Genomic DNA, 16,551 nt, shown 5'->3' with positions numbered 1-16,551 from the left:
ATGGAATCACCTCTTACCTGGAATCCTTGTACCCACTCAGGCGATAGGTGTTGTTCCCCCACCTCCAGCAATAACCAGAGTGAACTTTTAAAAACATAAATCTAATCATGTCCTTCATCTACCTAAAACTTTTTAAATTGTGTCCCTTTGCCCTTCAAAACAACCTAAATCCATGCCTTGGTTTACAGAGCTCTATATAGCCTGGACCTCTGTCTCTCCAGCCTTATCTCAGGCTACCCCTCCCTCACTCAGCTCTTAATAAACAACCTGCTCTTGTCCTTCTGAGACTCCATTCTTCTTTGCCTCTCAAAACCCTTATTTATGCTGGTCCCTCTACCAAAGTCCTTTTGCCGGCTGCAGCTTTTATTCATCAAATCTGTTAGAAATTTCTTTCTCAAAAATAATAAGACATTTTAATTTGAAGGAATTCTGCCCTCTTTTTCTCTTTGTGACCTAGTATTTTCCTTCATTGCATTTGTCAGAATTTGTGATCATAGATTTAGGGGTTTGTTTGATTCCTATATTCTCTAAATATTGCTTTCATTCACTATTACACTTAGTACCTAATACCATATCTGTTATGCATTAATAAGTATCTGTTAAATGAGAGAGTAAATGAATTTAAGCAGTGGGATGCCATAGGCATTATTTCAGTGTGGGAGAAGCAGAACCATATTTATGTATTGGAAAGATTTTTTTGGCAGGATTATAGATGGTTTGATTGGAAGGGAGTAAAATTGAAAACTGTGAGACCATGTGAGGGGCTGTTGCAGTAGTCCAGGTGAGAGATGCTAGGGGTCCAACCTAAGGTAGTTAGTGGTGGGAAATGAGAAGAGTGGACAGATTTTGTTAAATATTTAAGAGACAGAATTGATGGCACATTGGAACTGAGTAGTTAAAAATGAATGAGGGAACCATATGCAGATATCTTGTTGGTAATATTGATGCCATCAGCCAAGATTGGGATTTCAGGAGAAACAAGCTGGTTATAGGGGAGAAGGGATCCATCAGATTTTTTTAATATGTTGAACTTGAAGTACCTTGAGATATTCAAATGGAAAAATGTTATAGACAGTTGGATGGGTATATGTTTCTGGGGGTCACTGGAGAGGCCTGAGGTGGAGATAAAAATTAGGAATCATCAGTTTATAGATAGTAGTTGAAACCAGGGGAGTGGATAAGAGTGGGAAAAGAGTGTTTTGTTTATCTTGCATTTTTGACAAAAGCACATTTGATAAATAAAAATATATTTAGTCTAAGCCTTCAGACTCATAAATGCAAATTGCCTACTTGCCTCAGTAGTTAATTTCTTTTTATCAAAGTACTTTTTAAAGAAACAGTGTCAAGGAAATAAGTATACAACATGCATATTGTTTTTATCCTGTTGTAAAATACTTTCTTATATTATGCAAATACAGACTTTGCGCACATTGACAGCCTTTTTGTGCTAATTGAGTAAGCACAATGATATCTGTCATGCATTTTGTTTAATCTAAGCAGTGTTTTAATGAGTAGTTCTGGTGTTTCTTTTTATTTAGATCTCTAATTATGTTACACTTACTGTATTATAAGGGAAATAATCTTCTGGCCTCGTGCTGATTTATTTTATGCCTATTTATTATTTTACTTATTTATTGTGCCTATTTATATTATGAAAACAAGCACTTTTTTTTTTCCTGTTAAAAATACTTGGGTCAGCGATATTCCCCTGTTAAAACAACAAAAGAGACCTGTGATCTTAGCTTTTAATTTTTGACAGGGTATAAGAAAATAATTTTACCTGAATTTTATTTAAATTTTGGCCATAACTAAAGTGAGTTGCTTTATATTCATTACAGTGATAATCATTAAGTGGAAGCTAATAATGTTTTTACATTTGAAACTTAGGCAATTGTGTATATGTTAGACACACTAATTAGTAGCTTTAGAAATATAAATGTTAACTCTCCGTTGTGAGTATTATACAAAAGCAGGCTTCTTTTGATGTTGATAAAATGTTAGAGAGTGAGACTTGTGGGTTACAGCTCTTCGACTAACTGCACTAGGGTAGATGGAAAATGGGAAAGTTGATTTTTTTATATTACTTTGTTGCTTAAGATGGAGCAACTAGACTCCTTCCCCAACTACCAAATCTAGATTCTTCTCATTAGTGATATATTTGATCATTTGGAAGTTAAATCCTATTTCATTTTTATTGCATATGCTCACTTGTCCTACTTTCATGCTAATAACCAAATCGGTATCTGTATAAATATCCAGTTAAATTGTTTTCTAACTCAGAATTGTGTATGGTAAAAAAATAACAAATTTATTGAGTTTTTAGTGTGTGGCTGGCATTGTATTAAGAATTTGACATGCATTATCTCATTTGTTCTAATATAATGAGTAGTAATAGCCTTATTTTACTGATGAAGAAAATAAGACTCTAAGAAATAATAAGGACAAGGCAAATAAGTTCTGTCATTAGTTCTGTCATTAGTTGTCATTAGTTCAATTCTTATTTAATTATCTGTTTTTACCTGTGGCAAGTACTGGGCTCAGTTTTAGGACGCATAAATGAATAAAGCTAATGCTCCCTGTGCTTGGAACATAGTGTTTATTAATATCAGCAGTGTTAATAGTAACAGACTTGATTAACCATAATAATATTATGCAGAGACCCTTATATTGCAGTCTTTGTGCCCATCATTACTTTGAAATATTTTTATATGTACGTTTACTTAATCCACGCCACAACCTTATACAGGAGGTACTGTTATTCTCCTTTTCCAGATGAGGAAACCAAGGCAAAGAGAGGTTAAGAAACTTTCCTGAGGTCACATACTGTAAGTGTATTAAGCATTATACATGTGGTTCAAACCCAAACTGGGTCTGCCATCTGTGATCATAACTGCTATGTTTTGCCTTATCTAACAGTAAAGATAGGTGGTGAAAAAATGTAAAAGTGTGATGAGTGTTATAAAAGAGGAAGTAACAAGGTTCATTGGGGGAACATGTAAGTAAGTCTTCATCTCTTCTGGTTGAGGGCCAAGTGAGGAATTCATGAGGATGAGGCATTTAAGCTGAGGTCCAAAAGAGGAGTATGAGTAAATTAGATGAAGGAGCGAGTACAGGGAAGCATGAATAGCATGTGGAAAGGCTCTGAGATAATCACATTAGCGTGGTCGCAAGAATCTCAGTGTGGCTGGAGTGTGTGTGTAGGTTCAAGAGATGGGTGGAGCCCAGATTGAGAAGGACCTTTGGGAGAGTTTAAGGTTATAGATTTTAGTTTAAGAAAGTAGGAAGCCAAGGAAGTATTTAAAGTAGAGTATGGCCTGATCTGCTTTGTTCTGAATAGATAATGGTGAATTGACTAGAGACCAAATCACTTAGGAAGTTCTCTTGGTAATAAAGATTTTGACCTGATGATAGAAGTATGGCAAGAGAACGCAAAGATTCAAGAAATATCAAGGATATAGAATAAACAGTATTTGATAATAGTCGAATGAGGCAAGGGGTTGAGGAGGAGTCCAGAGTATAAACTGCAGTAACAATTCCAGAATTTCTATATGGGAGAGGTTTAACAATGGCAAGCTGGTTGGAGAGCACAGGGTCAGACAATGTGTCTTCACATATTTGTGGCTGTTTGGGGTGTTACTGATGGAGATGAACAGATACCATTTCTACCTGCTGCAGGGGCGACTCTCAGGTTTTGATTGAGCACAGTTAAGTGGGTGGATACTTTATTAAATATATATCCTGAAAAAGGAGTAAAGTATGAGAGGAGATGCATACAAGGACATGGGCATTACAGGCTTGGTTTTGAATATGTTGATTTTAAGTTATCTGTGTGAGACACTGATGTGAGAAAAGTCAGTTAGGAGTTGATTGGATGGATATGAAGCTTAGAAAAGATGTCAGGGTTCCTGACTGGCTCAGTGAGTAGAGTTGCTATACTTGATTTCAGGGTCAGGAGTTCAAGTCCCATGCTGGGCCTGGAGCCTACTTTAAAAAACAACAAAAACGGATGCCTGGGTGGCTCAGCGGTTCTGCATCTACCCTCACCCCGGGTGTGATCCTGGAGTCCGGGATCGAGTCCCACATCAGGCTCCCTGCATTGGAGCCTGCTTCTCCCTTTGCCAGTGTCTCTGCCTCTCTCTGTGTCTGTCATGAATAAATGGATGAAATATATATATAATTTGTGTGAAGAGAGAAAGAAAAGAGAGAAAAGGAAAGGAAAAAGAAATCCCCCCCCCCTTTTTTTTTTTAAAAAGAAAGATGTCAGAGCTAGAGAAATAAATTGGAAATTGTCTGTATATAGATGGTATTTGAAGCCATAAAAGTAGGTGAAATTGACAGGATGAATATAAAAAAGTGAGGGGAGGAAGTATAATGTTTAAAATATCTCAAAATCAGAAAAATCCCCAAATTAAAGATTTTGCTAGAGGAGAGCTGGTAAAGGAGATAAAGGAGCAACCACAGAGGTCAGGGGTAGAGTAGACCAGCACAGTGTCATGAGATTAAGAGAAGAGAAATTCTCAAATACAGGAGAGCTGTGTATGTGAGTGCTGCTGATAGGGCAAGTAGTTTCCAAAATTCTCCACTAAATTAATGTGGAGGAGATTGATATTAAATTAGTGAGAGCGGTTTCACAGGCTGATAGAGACAGAGGCCACAGTAGAGCAGCAGGTGAAGAAATGGGAGATGAGAAATAAAAGCATTTCAAAATAATAAGCAAGGTGGACAATCGCTGGAGTGAAAGTGGTTAAAGAGTGTGTTCTCTGAAGCTGTCTACCGTGTTCATTTTCATCTGGAAGCACATTTTTTAACATATTAATTTGTTTAGTGTATTACAGATTTAATTTTTTATAAATATTTATTTATTTTAGAGAGAGAACAGGTGAGATAGGGAGAGCACAAGCAGGGTGAGGGTCAGAGGGAGAAGCAGACTCCCTACAGAGCAGGGAATCCCATGTTGGGCTTGATCCCGGGACTCTGGGACCATGATATGAGCGGGAGGCAGATGTGTAACCTAATGAGCTACCCAGGCGCCCCCCAGATTTAATTAAAAAAAAAAAGATTATGCCTAGGGAAACAGTTATGAAAAGAGATACTGGATGAGGATTTTGGTAGGGCTTATGTCCCATGTGGGGTGGGCATCTTTACCTGTTTTCTTCCTGTCTGTTCTCCCTAAAGACTAAATGGGAAATAAGAATAGGGACTTTTAGGGATCCCTGGGTGGCGCAGTGGTTTAGCGCCTGCCTTTGGCCCAGGGCGCGATCCTGGAGACCCGGGATCGAATCCCACGTCGGGCTCCCGGTGCATGGAGCCTGCTTCTCCCTCTGCCTGTGTCTCTGCCTCTCTCTCTCTCTCTCTCTGTGACTATCATAAATAAATAAAAATTAAAAAAATCTTTAAAAAAAAAAAAAAAAAAAGAATAGGGACTTTTATACACAGAGAGCTATAAGACTCACAGGTCTCCAGCAGGCTAAAGAGAGCGTAGGTTGTGTTAAGTGAGGTGATAGCTACGTTTCAACCCATAAATTCTAAACATCACTGGCAATATGATACCAGGCACAGTCTGAATCTATATGTATCCCAAACCCGTGCTTAAGTTCAATTTACATGTCTGTGTTATGAGATGAAACTTGGATTAAAGTTAGTATAATTGACACAAAGGTTGAGTTTTGATTTTCAGGGAGAAAATTTGACTAGAATATTCTTTCCAAAAGATTTTATAGGAGGAATTTCCTAAGAAATATCCGTATTAAAGTGAAGTTGTACTTTGTTTGGTTTTGGCTTTCATAAACATAATTTATAAAGTCAGATTGCACTAGTGAGAACACTAATTTTTTTTAGTTTATTTTTTTTGAAAACACTAATTTTTAGAATTAAACCCGGTATCTGTATGGTAGATGATTTCTGTGAAGAATCTACTCCTAAAAATAGTTTCTCCACTTTGAATCAGAATAGCCTCCTTATACAACTGTTTGGAAGAACTGGGTATCCAGTAGTCTGAGGTCTGCAGAAACGGTACAGATTCCTGACCTATAAAAGTGAAAGTTATTTCATTGTTCTAAAAACTATATTTGAAAAATTTGCCTTTCCTTCTATGTAAGCCAAGTAAGTTGGGGAACAAAATTTGGGGAGATAGTTGAACCTTATCTTTGATGTATCTACATTTTTTCAGAGAATTTAGAGAATTCAGAATTCAGAAAAAAAGTTTCCTTTTAGATTTTTTTAACATTTGACATAATGGAATGAGAAGTGTCAAATTCTTTGCATAATAGAAAATACTTTCAGTAAAGAAATAGTTTCTGTGTTATCCACAGGTTACCTAAGCTACTATGAATGATTTTTTTGTTTGTTTGTTTGTTTTTTCTATGAATGATTAATGTATGATTGTATAGTTATGATAGCGTCCCAGTGACAGAAAAATGTTGGGCAGAGCGATTCTAAACAAATTATTGTGGCCATATCCTCATTAATTATCTTCCTTTTGATTATTCTTTAAAATTACATATAGGATAGGTCACCAGGGATACCCTAGCTAAAAATCCAAGAAACATCCATAGCAATATTTAGATGATATGCAAACTTAGTTACCAGGATAGTGTATTTTGTACTATTGTTAGCACGCTTAATTTTTTGTATGTCTTTGAGCATGTTTTTTTAGAACCATAAAGGATTATAATTTCATAATGTCAGTGCACAGATTAAATGGCTTAAGTATATGTACATTACCAAAAAGTGTATTTGTGGTTCATGTGTTAAAGGCTCAAAAGGTATCTAATTATATTCCAGACCATTCTGAAGTTTTTTCCTGAGTCAATACACTAACCTGAAAGGCTCTTATACCATATCTGGACAGGGTTTTTAAAATTTGGTTTCCAGAGTCTCATGTAATTGACTATTCACTTGTAACCTCGAAAATGAGGTCTTTTACAGGATGTCGTCTTGATTTTTATGTGATTATTATTGTGCTTCTGAAACATGTGTCTTTAAATAGGTGGTAGTTTGCCTTGTTACCAGCTACTATCATCAGTTGTTTTAATAATTATTCTTACTAAGCAATATAAAATGGCCATCATTAAACTTCAGCAGTGTTCAACAACTTAAAGGGATATTCCCCACTACCCTGCCTTTGTGCTAAGAGCACCATAATTTAATTAATTTTATTCTCCTATAATGTTTTTAGAGGAAGGAGAAATAGTTCACTAAGTACCCTGCAAGAAGATACAGTGTAGTTTTCCAGTAGTCTGGGGCCAAAGTGACAATTTGGGCTATCAAAACATTTATCAGTTACATTAATATTGCTGCTATGAATTAGACAAATAGCACTACCAACAATTGATATTTCTTAACTGAAATATTTATTTAAGCAGTTTTATTTTCTACTTTTTATTCATTTCCAAGACAGCATAGCAAGTAGGAACTTCACATAGAAGGAAGCCTAGATGACTAGAATAAAAAATCTAGCTCAAAATCACCACTTTCATCATCTGTAAAGTGCACATGGGTATACATGCTGCAAAGGTTTAAACAAGAGTACTTGGATTTCCTAGGACATAGTAATGCATAATGATTTATTTTTAAAGATTTTTAAAAATTTATTCATGAAAGACACAGAGAGAGAAAGGCAGAGACATAGGCAGAGGGAGAAGTAGGCTTCATGCAGGGAGCCTGATGTGAGACTCAGTCTCTGGAATCCAGGATCACGCCCTGAGCCTAAGGCAGACCCTTAACTGCTGAGCCACCCAGGCATCCCAGTGCCTAATAAATTTTAGTTATTATTATGATGGTGCTTTTTTATATAAAATCATTTGTTTAGTTCTAACCCCATTGGCTGTTAAATTAAAACTTCTGTTGAGCAAGAAATATTTTCGTTATATATTTCTGTGCATTGTGTAAATAAGGCTTTGAATAACACAGTATTTAGATTGTGTCCAACTGCTAACAAATAGAGCAAGTTAAGGAAAATTTAAATGGTTATAAATATTTTTTCAAGTACAGTAAAAATGAAGCATTTAATTTTTTAGTTTTTTTTAAAGTAGATTTTTCTTAGGTATTTCTACCTTAAAATATGTATTTTATCAGGAAAAAAAAGTGAATTAATTCATTAGTAAGCCAGGAATCTTAAATTCTGAGAAAACTCAACATGACAGGGTACATATGATCAAGAGGAAGAGTCTGAAGTTAGGAAAGGTAGACTGGAACAAACCAAGAGATAAATCCTAAACCTTAGATAGATACTCTAATTAATGCGTCAGTTCTGCATTGTGTGGTGTTTCTGCCAGAGGCACTCATTATTTATGCACAGTCTTCAAGGAATGAACTAGACTCGGGAGTCTGAAGTTTGTGTAGCTAACAGAAGAGTGCATTCTGTTTATACAGTGATGGGCCAATTTCACCCATGGCTGGTGAGTTTATTTATAACCTAAATGTACAAATTTTGTCAACTATAGTCATTTCATAAATTAAATGAATATCACTATGTTTTGCATGATTCGCAGTATGTAGATTATATTCCTGAGAGGTTAAAGAATAACTTTGTAGTAGATACCATAAGAAAGAAGGTTTTCATTAGCATCAATCATCTCAGGAAGCTTCATGCTTTCCATGAGGGGGGTGTTGTATACATTTAAATAAGATATTTTTACACCATTTTGACCTTCAAACAGCTCTTTGTTTACTATATTCCCATAGTAATAGCATTCAGATCTCTGTCTCTTTAATTTTACTCAAAAGAGAAAATTTTGATACAGCATTTAAATGGCTTCTTAAAACAAGCATCTGTAACTGAGGTGGATGTAAGAGATTCAGTCCTGTAATTCTCTCACAGCTGCTTTTGTTTTCTATTCCTTCTTTACCATAGAAGAAAAATAAATAGCAAAGCACTTATAAAGTGTTGTGAGAGATAATTAAAGAATGAGCCCCAGCTCTGCCTCTTGGTTTCCTGCTTCATTCTCAGTCTCCACTGTCTGTCCTCGTCAGTTCTGGGTGCCTAAAATGACCGTAACTTGGGCAGCAGTAGGACAAAGATTTCAGCAACGTAATTAAGAATAAGGGGAAACTAGGTGTGGACGTGTGACCAACAGCAAATTTTTTAAGGAAGGTCAAGGGTAGGACAAATGTTTTAAAAGTCCCATTGATAATTTTATGTAAGCTAAATGTCTGTTAATTCAGTTTTATCAGAATGCCGTTTGATAAAATACCTCCTATAAAACACTGAATGTAAACCTGAATCTTTGAAAGTTGTGTAATGGATTGTTAATTTATTTCCAGCAGCTGTTTATATCAACGACATAGTCCTAGCAAAAGTAGTACAGAAACTGTTTTTACCATTTGGGAGGCCAGCTTTATAATTCACTGACACTCTTATTTTCAAATATTAATATCGGAGAGAATTTCTCGTAAGTTCTAATTGAAGACCTAAGAACTGATAGTCCTGAGTTATGTTACCAACTTGATTTCTCATCTCTTGGACAGAATCCTTTCCCCTTTCCACTGTAGTTCTATATTTGAAGTCTTGTTAATTGCCCTCTCACAGGATAAAAGTTAGAGCAGAGGTTCCTCTCAGATTCTCTCTTAATAAATCCACCAGCATCTTCAAGAGGAATGCAAAAAGACACAAGGCCTCCATTGCAATATAAAGTGAACTTAATAACTGAAAAGCCTGAGCGACTTTGGTTTTATGAAGTTGCTACTGCCTTTGTTGTTATTTTCCAAGGCAGAAGGCTTATTTTTAGTACTGTTATATCAGTTTTTGAACTGGTATCAAGAAAACGGTTGTATCACAGAAGAGTATTCTTTCTGCAAGCAACTGGCAGAAATGTTACATGTTTGATTATATAGCAGTTTGTATTTTTTATATATGTTAATGTTTCTCCAAGCTATTAATCATCATAAAAAGAAAGAAATTTTAAGCTCTATTTTATTTTGTCTTTGAATATCCATGTACTCTTTCCGGAGGAAGGGAGGGACATGGGGAAGGATGGCTTTGTACTGGTCTTTATTAATTTCTGTAGAAGTTCTTGATATTATTTGCCATTTTACAAAGATTTAATATGTTGAGATAGATATATATCATGGACATTCCCTGTCGAGTCTTATGGTGAAATTACCATTTCCATAATTGAGAAAACGAATTCCTTGCAAAATTCCTTGCAAAAGAGAAGAGGAAACATACCAAAATATATGGTCTTGTAGCAAAGAGAGTTTTAAAAGTATCAAAAGCACATTGTTTTCTTTTCCTCCCCTCCCAATAGAGTGCAGGCTATACTCCCTTCCTAGATTATAGATCTATGAATTTGAAAGAACAGAAAGAATTTCATAGACTTCAGTTGCTGCAAAATTTTTACTGAACAACTTCTTTCGGAGCCCCAGCATCTTCCTTCTCAGTGTTTCTGAAGGAGCCAATGTTAGTTATTCTTGATGCTGTAGCAACTAAAGAATAAAATAATGAGCATTCCATTAAATGAAAGTATCAGTTTCCAACATATCTCATTGCTTGTTAATATTCTTTGATTTCCTAATGACTTAGTATGGTTCTCAAATGTGTGTAATTTCCATCTGAATCAAAGGGAGTCATGTACACAAAGCTAGAATTTGATGCAATGCCACTTTGGAATAGAGTGTTTCTGTAACACTTGGCTTTTGAACTTTAAGTGAGAACCATAACAGCTGTGAGAAAGAATTATGACAAGGACAACCTAATTTAAGTTTTATAAATTTTAGGAAATGTCATCTTTTTATTGGTTTCAGAGACTTTTTCAAATGTTTTAAACACAATTTTCAGATAACAATAATGAAAAGCTGAGCCCCAAACCAGGGACAGGTGAACCAGTTTTAAGTTTGCACTACAGCACAGAAGGAACAACTACAAGCACAATAAAACTGAACTTTACAGATGAATGGTAAGTTCATAATATTTTTGTAAAGCTGTTCTTAGCCATTTTGTAGGATTGTATTAGATATTATTTTTAACACTTCATCTTTATGTTTTGTTGCTGTAATGCATTGGTTCTCAAATTGAGTGTGCTTCAGAATGGCTTGAAAAAGTTGTTAAAACAGATTATACTGGGCCCCACTCTTTGTTAAATTTGAGGTGGGATCAGAGAATTTGTATTTCCAAAGACTTCCCAGGAGACTCTGAGGTTGTTGGTCCTGGAGTATTTCTTCTGATAGAAAATACAAAAGACAAAAAAAAAAAAAAATTTTTTTTTAAATCACCACTGGACTGTGAGTGCCAAAAAATAAACCTAACATTTTGAAGCTTTTTGCAGTCATGGTCCTATTAATAGGTATGTGGGTATATATGTGTGTGTGTATATATACACATATACATATACATGTATATATGATTTTGGGTTTTAAAATGTAATTTTAATTATACAGAACATATTCTGTTCTTTCTTGCATTTATTTGGCCTAACTCCATAATAAATATTCCCACATTTCTACTTAATGTTCATAAATATGAATTTACTAGCTGTGTAATATACCATCAGTTAGATTTACCATAGTTTACTTAACCATTTCCCTTTCACTGGACAGTAAATTTCTTTACCTCTTTTTAAAATAATGAAAATCTTTGTTTACAAGCTTTTTCCTACCTTTAAGATTATCGATTTGAGATGTATTTTTAAAAGTAAATTCTATGTAGGTCAAAAGATATTGCCAAATTACTTTCAGAGGGCTTTTCTGTCACCACATTTCTCCCAGCAGCATAGGAAAGTACACACATGTTGCTGTCCCCAGGCCTGTGTTCAATATTAATATATTCATTTATTTTTAATTTGTGTACTTGGTATATTTGATCTTAAAATAATTGTCATTTTTATTTAATTGATTACTAGTAAGATTGTACTTTATATTTTGTCTAGATTGTCTTTAATGACATTTTTTATTATACTTATGGCTCATTAATCTAGCTAAATCTTATGTTTAAAAAAAAACAAATTATGTGAGCTTCTTATATTCTTTCACATTGTCTCATGGCTTTTTGCTTGAGACAGCATCCAAAATTTTGGATTTAAATTTATTACTATATTAATATGATTTAATACACAGATAATATAATCTTTCTTAATACATAAATAATTGATTATATATTGATATAAGTATATGATTAATATGTGGACTCAGAAGGCAAAGTGTATGTGGAGCTGGTGTGGATCAAAGAGACAGAAGAATACTTCATCGTGAGCCTGGTCCCTTACCTGGAGATGGCAAAAATAAACCACTGGTTTGGGACAACATACTAAGTATTGGCCAGGGGTGGTAAAACATTTATGCTGTTTGTTTATTTTGAACTAACCAGTTTTGTTCTTGGTGTTGGAAATTGAAATAAAGCAGTGGTCTATTTGAAAAAAAATATATGATTAATATACTTATATTAATATAATTTCACAACCCCAGCATCTTCCTTCTCAGTGTTTCTGAAGGAGCCAATGTTAGTTATTCTTGATGCTGTAGCAACTAAAGAATAAAATAATGAGCATTCCATTAAATGAAAGTATCAGTTTCTAACATATAATTATATTAATCATCTTATAACCAATATATTAATTATCTGGTATAATTAATATATTAACATATTCAATTGTATATTATTATATATTATATGCTAGTATAATATATGAATAATATGTAGTTATATATTATTTGTTAATATATAATTATGTGTTGATACGTGATATTATTTATTCCAGTTCACTGGTTTCCATCTGTGTTTATATGTGTCTGTATTTTACATTAAAATCTTTGGTTAAGTAGTATTTTCAAATATTATTGAAATCCTTCTATGTTCCAGATATTATTCTAGACACTGGGAATACATCAGTGAAAAAAAAATTGTCAAAAAAACCCCTGTTCTATTGGAACTTATGTTCTAGGGGAAGGAAGATAGACAATAAATAGTAAATAAGTGAATTATATAGTACAGTAGGAGGTACTAAGTGCTATGGAAGAAAATAAAGCAAGTAAGGGGTGATTAGGAGACCTAGGGCAAGGGTAGGCATCATTGAGAAGATGGCATTTGGACAAAAACTTGAAGGGTAAGAAGGAGGGAGCCATGCATAAATTTGGAGGAAGAGCATTGTAGGCAGAGAAAAAGCCAGTTCAAAGGCTTTGATGCAGGAACAGACCGAGTATGTTCAAGGAACTTTAAGAAAACCACTGTAGCTAGAGTGGAGTGACCAAAGGAGAAAGTAATGGCAAAGGTCAGCCAGTAAGTAAGGAGCGTATTTAAAAGAACGTAGGATGTCTCTGATTGCTGTGTAGAGAATAGGCCATAGATAGAAGCCAGGCAACCAGTTGAAAGACTATGACAATAAAGAGAGAGGTGAGGGGTGGTGAGAAAAGTGGAAATAGTAAAAAGAAATTGGATTCTTGATATTATATTAGAAGGCTGAACAGTCAGTAGAATTTCTCTTTTCTTAATGAGCCTTAGTGTTTGAACTTAACTTCTTATAATCATTCGTGATCTCTATGGCTCTTTATCTTAATACGTAATTTAAGATCATAGAAGATTTCACTCTTTATATCTATCTCTCCTATTCTACTCTCATGTTCCTGTACAGAAAAGGCTGCTTTTTTTTTTATAAAGAATCTCATCAGAACATTTTTTAGCAAAGATCCCACTCTTCTTTTGAATATTACGTTTCCTTCTCTAAAAACTGACCGTGAATTATTCTGTCATTAGTTTCTTTTTTCTTTATCAAAAAGTACTTAGCTTTTTTTTTGATTATGAAAGAAAAAAAGAAAACAATGGTAAAAGGAAAATTCAAAAAGGTAGCAATCTTTTCATCTCTGCCAGTATGGTATCTCGCTTTTATTTTAGTTTCTTTGCTGACAGATCAGGCAATAGAGCACATTAAAAACATAGATGTTAAACTTGACAAGCTGTTGAACCTCTCTGAATCTCAGTGTTTTCATCTGAAAATGGGCATATTTAAGAGAACCTGTTTCAGAGGTTTGTTAGGAAGGTTTAATGAGATCACCCAGTAAAGGTACTTAGCACTTAGCACACTGATGGGCAGGTGATAGGTGCAGGTGCCACCCTTATAGTTATCTTCATTTGTAAATTGCCTTTCATATCCTTTGCCCATTTTTCTACTGTAATGTTTATCTTTTTATTATTGATTTATAAGAACTATTTATTTATTATAGGATTAAGTGATGATGATACCATTTGTCTTTCATTTGTTGCAAATATTTTTCCCAGTTTGTTGTTTGTCTTTCAGTTTACTTATGGTAGTTTTTCTTTATGGTTTCAGCTTGTAAGCTCATGCTTAGAAAAGCCTGTCCTTCCCAGGATTAGGGGGAAAGTTTCTTCTTATTTTCCTCTTATGTTTCTGTGATTTTTAAAATAAAAAATACATGTTTAATCCTTCTACAATTTATTCTGCCATAAAGAATGATGTAGAGCTGTAGCTTAATTTTTCCACATGACTCTTCCTTTGTTCCGGTACCATTTACTCAATAATTTATTCTTTTTTCTGTGACTTAAAATACTGTATTAACATGCTACTTATATTTACTTGGTTACATTTGTCTTTTCCACTAATGGCTCTGTTTTCCTACATCAGTACCATAATATTTCAATTATCATAACTATTAAACACAAAGCATTTTATTTATTCGTGTATCATAGCTTTCTGAATGGAAGAAAAGATTTATATATCATATCAGCTTCTCTTTACCAAAATTGCTATATATTTCTTTCTGACTAAAAAGAAATAACATGTTTGTTGCAAAAAAATCAGAATCTAGAGAAACGTATGGAAAAACTCACTTGAAATAATCCTACTGAGATGACACTTAACATTGGTGCATATCCTTTCTGACATTTTTCTCTGCATACATACCCATGTAGATAATGTATTCTTTTACAAAATATATCATATTATACATGGGTGCCCTTTAATAAAGATCAAATTGATTTCTGCAGTTAGCCTAAAAGGGTTTTTATAAAATCTTGGCAAAAAGTCCATGATAATTTGCATTGTTTGTCGAGTCACTGCTGTAGGTCTGTAATTTACAGTTTTTAAGTTACTGTAACTCCTAAGCTGTTTTTTCTTGTTCACTTTTATTTTAAATCTAAGAATTTATTGCATTTCTATGAACTTAATTTTAACCTTAGATCATTGTACATTTTCCTCTTATTGTCTTTTCCATTCAGTCCCCACCTTACACATAGGCCATGATTTATCACAGAATATTCATTGAAAATTACTTATTTAAATCCATCTAGTATTCTGCTCTAGCCAAAAATGCTGACAGAATTATAGTCATTATCAGGTAAGTATTAAAACTAAACAAGAAGCATTACCCTAGCCTTCTACAAAACCATGGTATTCAATTACTTGCCGTATTTGAATAACCACCCAGAAGTGGAAATGATCCACACAGGGACAGTTCCAAGACCAAAGAACTATCCAGATTTCTTTTCAAGTATTAATTTAAAAGTAGCCTAGAACAATAAAATCTGAAAGGATATATGATCAAAGTCTGTGAAACCAGGAAGAATTTGGATGTGGTGAAGCATCTGTCTATATAATTATATTAAATTTTAATAGAAATGTATAGAAATATATACTTGATTATAGAAGCATCAACACCGTGAACACAAGTGGTCCTTTTATATTTTTAAACCTCTTTTTTAAAGTTAAAGAGGATAGAATAATCACTTTGATTTTGAAAGTAGTGTTTTACAAGTACTATTAAAATAATCCTACATTTTTTGTTATGAATTTTTTATTCTGTATCTCTAGTTGTAAAATATAAAAATTATCCTAAAAGTTCATATTTATTAACTTCTTGGTGGAACCACTTATTTTGTTTTGATGATAGGAGCAGTACTGCCTCAAGTTCTAGAGGAAATGGGAGCCACTGCAAATCTGAGGGTCAGGAGGGACCCTTGGCCCCACAGAGCTCTGTGCAACCACCGGGAGACAGTGACACCAGTATGGCATTGTTTTGCTTTTGTCATTACGAAACCCCAGTGTTGGATGTCTACCTACTTTCTGTTCCTTCGGTGTAGTCGTTCTGTTTCTTGTTTGTAGTAAATTATCTCTGCCTTAATAGTGCATACATTACTATTGATGAACAGATAGCAAATGCAAATGGCAGGAGCCTTACGCATTTCAGATGGGAAGTCAGAGTGAAGCACAGTGTCCCTGTCTGGACACAGTAGCCAGGACAGTGGTCATTGTACTGAAAATATGTGAGATGTAAATGTTAGTTTGAAAGACCTTACTGTTTTTATACCTAGCAGTGAAATCCAAAGTATCTGCATTGGTAGGTAGCTTGTAAAGGGGAAAAAAAGGAATAAAATTTGAATGGGTTCTCAGTGAATCTTATTTCATATAGGAGATGCCATTTAGGGACTTTTTCAGAACCCTTTCCTAGAATATTTTCCATGACCATTATGTGAAATTTAGTGTCTAGTCCAGAGCCTGGAACACAATAGATTTTCAACAGATACTTGGTAAATGAAGGAATAAATGAATTCTGCTTTTGATTAAATGAATAGATATTTTAATATAACATAGTTTACAAGAATTAAAT

The 16,551-nt window shown here is 34.2% G+C and overlaps 1 protein-coding gene across 10 annotated transcripts in view; it reads left to right on the top strand.

The window, feature by feature from the left end:
- Window positions 1–16,551, top strand: part of DCAF6 (DDB1 and CUL4 associated factor 6) — a 131,330-nt gene that overhangs the window by 81,212 nt on the left and 33,567 nt on the right. For all 10 annotated transcript variants that reach the window (XM_038542619.1, XM_038542618.1, XM_038542620.1 and 7 more), the window contains 2 exons: window positions 10,778–10,895; window positions 15,835–15,947. In XM_038542619.1, coding sequence (XP_038398547.1) covers window positions 10,778–10,895; window positions 15,835–15,947 — 231 coding nt within the window. The remainder of the gene's footprint in view (window positions 1–10,777; window positions 10,896–15,834; window positions 15,948–16,551) is intronic.

Source organism: Canis lupus, chromosome 7, assembly GCF_011100685.1.
Source record: "Canis lupus familiaris isolate Mischka breed German Shepherd chromosome 7, alternate assembly UU_Cfam_GSD_1.0, whole genome shotgun sequence".
Lineage (NCBI taxonomy): Eukaryota > Metazoa > Chordata > Mammalia > Carnivora > Canidae > Canis > Canis lupus.
This window is presented reverse-complemented; position numbering and strand designations above follow the sequence as displayed.